This window comes from Perissodus microlepis, chromosome 14 (genome assembly GCF_051167445.1).
Source record: "Perissodus microlepis isolate ML-2025 ecotype Zambia chromosome 14, ASM5116744v1, whole genome shotgun sequence".
NCBI lineage: Eukaryota > Metazoa > Chordata > Actinopteri > Cichliformes > Cichlidae > Perissodus > Perissodus microlepis.
In genome coordinates this window covers 21,301,111-21,307,815 of record NC_140474.1, presented here as the reverse complement: position 1 = coordinate 21,307,815, position 6,705 = coordinate 21,301,111, and the positions used below count along the sequence as shown (strand labels likewise).

Genomic DNA, 6,705 nt, shown 5'->3' with positions numbered 1-6,705 from the left:
ATGAAAATGCAGGATGAAAAATAGATGTTATCAAAATGAGTGCACAGCTGTCCCTGGTGGAAGACTCAAAGCTCTGAATGCTGAGTGCTAGATTTTGGCTCTCTTCTGTATCTCTTTGCTCAGTCCTCACTCTGCATGTGTTACAGGTGAGTTCCTTTCTGCTCTTCAGTAATAATGCCTGTACTTTACTGAAACTAAGTAGAACTCAGTGCAACTGTTTCTTGATGCATGCTAAATCATCCAGGTATGGAAATCCCAAAAAGTTGATTCTGTTCATCTGGATGTCGCATTTTAGGTGGGAAAAATGTTTCGTCGCTCATGCAAGTGACTTCTTCAGTCTTCTTAGACTGTGACACTTCCATCAGTAATGGGGCACAATGAATGGTCAATGATCAATGGTCTTTGATCAGTGGTTGTTGGTCAGTGATCATGACAATTTGCATATTACTGATCAAGAGACTGACCTCACAACCCAGTGTTGTGTCGTCAGTGTTGCTAGTTCCAGTCATTATGCAAATGTCTGTTCATAAGGTTGGGGAAACCTGCAGTCAGCTGAGAAATCACTTCTGCATGTTTTTTTTAGTAGTGCGCACAAACCATAAAGCTTTTGTTTTTAAAACTTCTCTCTGTTGGAGCGATACAGGTACCATATTACAGTTTTTCTCGATTGGTTTGGCTCATTTCTTGAAACCGAGATGACATTCTCAAAACCATAAGGTCATTTGGCCAAACAGTCTTACAGTCCTGCCCAACATTATAGCTCACTAGCAAAATCAAATATCTTTCCCCAAACTCTTCGTCCATGCTTCAAAAGCAGATTCCTTTCCCATATAAAAGGTCAGTACAGTCAAAATAGCACAGATCCTTCTCAATTGCCTTGGCACATGTGCATTCATTTAGTGCTTTTGTCAAAATAACCTGGATGGTTTAGCACAACACCATGGATCCCCTGCAAAAGCTCATATCTCTCCCAAAAGAGTTTATCCATGTGTCAAAACTAAATATCCTTCTCATATAAATAGTCAATGCCCCCAAAATGCATTATACCTTCGGCATTGTTTAAGCACTGCAAGTCAAAATGCTTAGACGTTTTGTCACTGAGGCACAGGTCTAGCAACAGAATACCACTATGAATAAAACTAAAAGATTTTACAGTAAAATCAGCCTCCAATAAACCACTCATACTCAAGGAAACTGTAAACATTTTTATTCGTACAAAGAAATGTTAACATTAGAGAACATACTGTGAAAAGAAAACATATACAGGATTCTGTAAATGTGAACAGTTATAAACACAAACAAAAAACAAAAAAAACTCTAGCCTACCATACTGTAAATAAAGTTTCAGAACTATAGTACAGTAATATTTTCAGTGGTCGCCATTGTCACCCTCTCTTTCCTGGCCACCATCCTCATCCCCCTGGCCATCGACGCGCTGCTCTCTGTCAGGCCATAAATTCTCATCCATATCGCAACGGATATTTTCTCTTGCGATGCAGCGAGGGAAGAAACGGCGTGAGTGTCTCAACCATCCCCTACATTGATCCCCTGTGATGTCCTCACATGCAGCATCCATTGCATGCAGCAGGGCCCTCTGGTCTTGAGCCTGATGCTCATACACCCTCCACCTCCAAGCTGAAAAAAACTCCTCAATTGGATTTAGGAAAGGAGAGTAAGGTGGAAGAAACTCCATTAGCATCCGGGGATGGGTGGTGAACCAGGTTCTGATGCGTGGGCCGCGGTGGAAGTTCACATTATCCCACACAATGACATAATGTGGTAGCTGAGGTCCTTCTTCACCTCTCTCATTTTCTGGGATCAGATCAGTATAAAGGTGGTCCAAAAAATTGAGGAGCTTTTGTGTATTGTAGGGCCCTAAACTGGGAATGTGTGTGGCCACACCTCTTTCTGATATAGCGGCACACATTGTTATATTTGCTCCTCGCTGGCCTGGGACATCCACAGTGGCTCGGTGGCCAATGATGTTACGGCCACGCCTTCGACCTTTGGCCAGGTTGAAGCCAGCTTCATCAACGAACACTAGGATGTGAGGGGTTTCGTTGCCTTCTAATGCCATTATTCTCTACAATAGAATAGAAATATATCTAATCAGTCAAGTAGAGACAGATACTGCAGGGAGGATCTAAAGTACTGTAAAAACAGGGAGTGGAAAACTGAAGACAATTTCTAGGCAAAATGCTCTAGTCACACAAAGCTGGATTCTGAAGGTAAAAAGGATAACGCAAAACAAAAAAACAGTGGTAACCATGTCTTACTGTAATAGTGTTACAATGATAGACAACCAGTAGTTGACTTACATGCACATACTGGTACCGCAGCCCTTTCACTCTGTCAGAGTTTCTCTCAAATGGTACCCTGTAAATCTGTTTCATGGTCATCTGATGTTTCTTCAATACCCGGTCTATTGTGGAGATGCTGATAGAGTTTATATTTTGGAACATTACATTGTCTAGCAGGATTGCATTACGAATCTGTCTCAGTGTGATGGCATTATTTGCAATGACCATGTTGCATATTTCTCGTTCTTGTTGTTCATTTAGAAGTTTTCTTCTGCCACCCACTTGAGGCTGTCGTCCAATCCTAGACATACAAGTCAAAGGTCAACACTGTAAATTTGTTACAAAATGAGTTACCAATGTAATTGTACTGCTGTTTTATGGTACTAAAAGTGTGATGCACTGCACAGTGACTGGAATACTATTCACAGTATTTTCTCCATTTTTTTTTCTTTGTCATTTTTATAGTATCATATAACATCACATGAAGATATTACAGTACTCTAGGCCTACACACACACCAACACTGAATAGTTCAATAGCATAGTTCTGTACCTGTTTTCCCTGCGAAAGGTTTGGATGATGGAGGAGACTGTAGACCGAGGCACATTAGGCTGCACTCGGCGACCTGCCTCTGCCATTGTGAGGCGATGGTTTATAACGTGGTCAATAAGGGTGGCCCAGATTTCATCTGGGACATCATGGTGCCTCCGTGCTCCTCGGCCTCTTCCCCCTATTCCTCCACGCATTCTCACTCCTCCTCTTCCTCTTCTTCTTCCTCCTCTTCCTCGAGCAGGAAGTGGCCCGGGCCAAGCTCTGTCTATATACTTTTGGCAGCAGTCATAATCATAGACAACACCTGTCAGGTATCTAAACAACCTGTTTGATTGGTCATCTGAGATGTGGGAAACTGCTCCTTCGTTAGTTCTAATTTCACCTGATTGATTGTCAAGTACTGTCATAACTTTATCAAATGTTCCAAGATATTCTTTCATGGTATTATATCTTTGACTAATTTTGACAGTTGAACAGACAATTGTGCATATGATGACTTACACAATGAAACCATGCTGATATGTTTTGGAGTGAGTAACCATTTCACTGAAAAATCAACTAATCAGTTTAGATCACCAAGATCTATTTATTTGGAAAATGTGCTAAATGTGGGCTCATTGTGCTAACTGTAGCTACTTGTACATAATCATTTGAAAAGAAGCACAGAGTCACTTGAGACATGTACTAAAGCATTTGCAATTTGATAAAACCAATGAAAAATGACATTCTGTTGTGAACAATTGCAAGGTGGTTTGGAGATTTGTCCATGTTATTTTGGGAATGTCATCTCGGTTTCAAGAAATGAGCCAAACCAATCGAGAAAAACTGTAATAGATACCTGCAGCATCACACAGCCTACAGGAAAAACAAAGCAATGCTTGCATTTCTTAGCATTTCTGTGCTGATGACATTCAGCTGTATATGTTTTTAAGCCTCATATATGTTTTTTTGTTTATCCCAGATAAGTGACTGGCTCTCCAATAGTTGCATTGTTTTCAACTCAAGCAAGACTAGAGCCATGATTATCGCTCCTTCTCAAGTACATTCAAGAATCAGTTAAGTGATTTTTTTCCTTTGTTGCATCTTCGAAGCATAATATTTGACTCTTCTCTGGGCTTTGCTTCATATGTAAAATCTCATGTTCAGGTTTCTTTCATTTAAGAAACATTTCTAAATAAAAGCTATAGCCATGCATTTATCTCATTGTGCCAGATTAATGTAATGCCCTATTTACTGGGCTAGAGTGAGCCAGACTATTTACACATTCTAGCAAGCATGCATTACCACTGTTTTATGCTCTTTACACTGGCTCCCATTTGATTTTAGAATTGATTTTAGAATTTGTTTTAAAATTGTCACACTTACATATAGAGGTCTAAACTGTAAGTGGACTAATTTCAGACTGTTTATCTCAATTTCTTGTTAAACACACAGCTGGCTGCTGTCTTTGTTCGCAAGTTCAATATAAATTAGTTATATCTCATAGAAGATTGAAGACGAGGGAGGTAGAGCTTTTCAGTCTGTGGCACAGACTCTGTGGCACCTTGACTTTGAAGCAGTCTACCAGCTACATTTAACTAACCTGTGAATTTTCTGTTTAACTAGGACTTCTGTAGAGTCCCTTGTTATCATTATTTTTCTTTTAATCTGTTTCTTTACTATCTGTATTATGATGTTTTTTATCCTCTTTTTAACATGTTTCTTTTTTTTTTTTTTTTTGCCATAGACTGCGTTTCAATTTTCTGTTTTATTTTACTGTATGTATTCCTAGTTTTTACTCTTTGTACAGTGCTTTGTGACTTGATGTCTGTGAGTAGCACTCTGTAAATAAACATTACTTAGGAATTTGTTTATCGTTAGTTGCAGGCTTCATTGTGAATTTCTATCAAAAAACTGTCCGATCAACAGTGTTGGCAAGGTTACTTTTAAAATGTATTCCACTACAGATTACAGAATATATGCCCCAAAATGTATTTTGTAACATATTCTGTTAGGTTACACAATGAGAGTAACGTATTCTGAATACTTTGGATTACTTAATATATTATCAAGCTTTTTACAACTACATGAATGTACTATTGCTGTATGATTTATTATTATTACTGAAGGTTATTCGCCATACCAATACCAACTAGATTTTTAAATCTTAATATAAAATCAGTAACAGTAGGTGCACATTAGGTAAGGCTTCACTTTTTTGCAGCGATCTCGTATAGAAAACTATTCCGCGTGTATATAAAACAGGTCCGCGGCTCCGAACTGTGAAGGCGTAAAACCGTAAAGGGACCTCTGGCAGATACGTTGGGCTCATAGCCGAAAAATTGGTTTACTTTGTTGTCTGGGTCAACTTTGCTAGCGAGAGACAGAGAGAGGCGTTGAAAGGCTGCTCCAACGGAACTTATTGTTTCGGAGGAAAACACAAACACAGTGTACAGTCGAGTCTTAATAGCGTACTTACAACTGGGCTCGTCAGGCACTCTTTTTGGCTGCAGTGGTTATTATTATATTTACATTATTCCTTCTCACGTTTCTGGTCGGTGACATCTCTTACTTTTCGACTCTTTTTCTCCCTCCCTGGTGCTCACAGACACATAACAGGTATGACAGTCCATTGTCCCTGCAGCACGGACTACACTGCCCATTAGGCTACATCCTTTAGGGCGATGCCTGTAACACTCTGCCTATTGCCTTCTTATTAAATAATTTTTGTGAATATTTTTTTAAAAATATTTCTTCACTTCAGAGATTGAGGCCCAGGCATTAGAGCCTTTTAATGCGCGTTTTGTTTAAGTTTCCACCAGCGTGGAATTACCCCCCAAAATAGAGAGAGCATAGCCTAATATATGAAACAGGAAAAGACCGCAGTGTAATCCATTTATTTCAACAAAGTAACTGTATTCCGAATACCACCCTTTTAAACGGTAACTGTAACGGAATACAGTTACTCATATTTTGTATTTTAAATACGTAATGGCGGTACATGTACTCCGTTACTCCCCAACACTGCCAATGAATAAAACCATTGAGATGGCATAAACAGCTTTACAAACATAAAGCAATGCAGAGCAAAGACTCCCCATTGCTTTATATTTGTATAAAAATGGATAAAACTAAATAAATAATTAAATAAATAAATCTGTGGTGTTTTTATGTTCATATATGTTTATATTCCTCTATAGTGGTCCGCTGCATGAGTTTGTGTGCCTCCAAGCTGCTTGGGAAAAATCTGCGCCCATAGCTGTGTTCTCTGTGCAGCGAAGAGCGTTGAAAGCTCAATGACATTTCTGCCATGTTGACTGCTAATAACTTTGTACTTGATGTTGATACAGAGGTTCAGATGGCCAGTAGAAGTAGTACTCACAGAGCACTCATGAATGCAGACGCATACAGAAGGCCCTCAACCAGACACAAATATGTGTAAGCAAGCATGTGAGCACATTTGGAAGTCCACAGAAGATGTATTACGCATAAAGCCCTTAACATGTAAACACAGAGAGTACACAAGTAACACATAAAAAGACACAATAATGTGGCAAATGCAAATATGCAGAAACAGTCACTGTGCTGTCTCTTTTGTGAAGTGATCTTTCTGAGCCAGAATGCCACCATAACCTCATCGGTGTGAGGTTTCACCTGCCCTCCTCACACTGAACAGCTCTACAATCTATTTGAACCCCAGATAAAATCAGGTAACATTTCTCTCCTTCACTTCCATCTAAGGCAGTGATCACCCTGACAAGCAAGACTTTTCACATTTGTAAGCTATATTTCAAGAACATTCCTTACAAATATACCAAAATATATATTCTACATTGAGCTGCTGAATCACCATGACTGAGCTTAGCTTCAGTTT

The 6,705-nt window shown here is 39.3% G+C and overlaps 1 protein-coding gene across 1 annotated transcript; it reads right to left on the bottom strand.

Annotated features, from left to right (window-relative positions):
- Positions 1–1,369: 1,369 nt before the first annotated feature.
- LOC146373894 (uncharacterized) lies at positions 1,370–3,084 on the bottom strand. Its single transcript, XM_084950146.1, has 3 exons — positions 2,853–3,084; positions 2,319–2,601; positions 1,370–2,083 (listed from the first exon to the last, which is right to left on the bottom strand). Exons 1-3 carry the CDS (start codon positions 3,044–3,046, stop codon positions 1,370–1,372), a joined length of 1,191 nt encoding a protein of 396 aa, XP_084806272.1. The 5' UTR covers positions 3,047–3,084.
- Positions 3,085–6,705: the final 3,621 nt, after the last annotated feature.

Coding starts and splice junctions, on each gene's coding strand:
- LOC146373894 (XM_084950146.1), bottom strand. CDS start 3,046: ATGCGTGGAGGAATAGGGGGAAGAGGCCGAGGAGCACGGAGGCACCAT. Junction 2,602..2,852: donor ACCTTTCGCAGGGAAAACAG/GTACAGAACTAT, acceptor TTGTATGTCTAG/GATTGGACGACAGCCTCAAG. Junction 2,084..2,318: donor TGCGGTACCAGTATGTGCAT/GTAAGTCAACTA, acceptor ATTCTATTGTAG/AGAATAATGGCATTAGAAGG.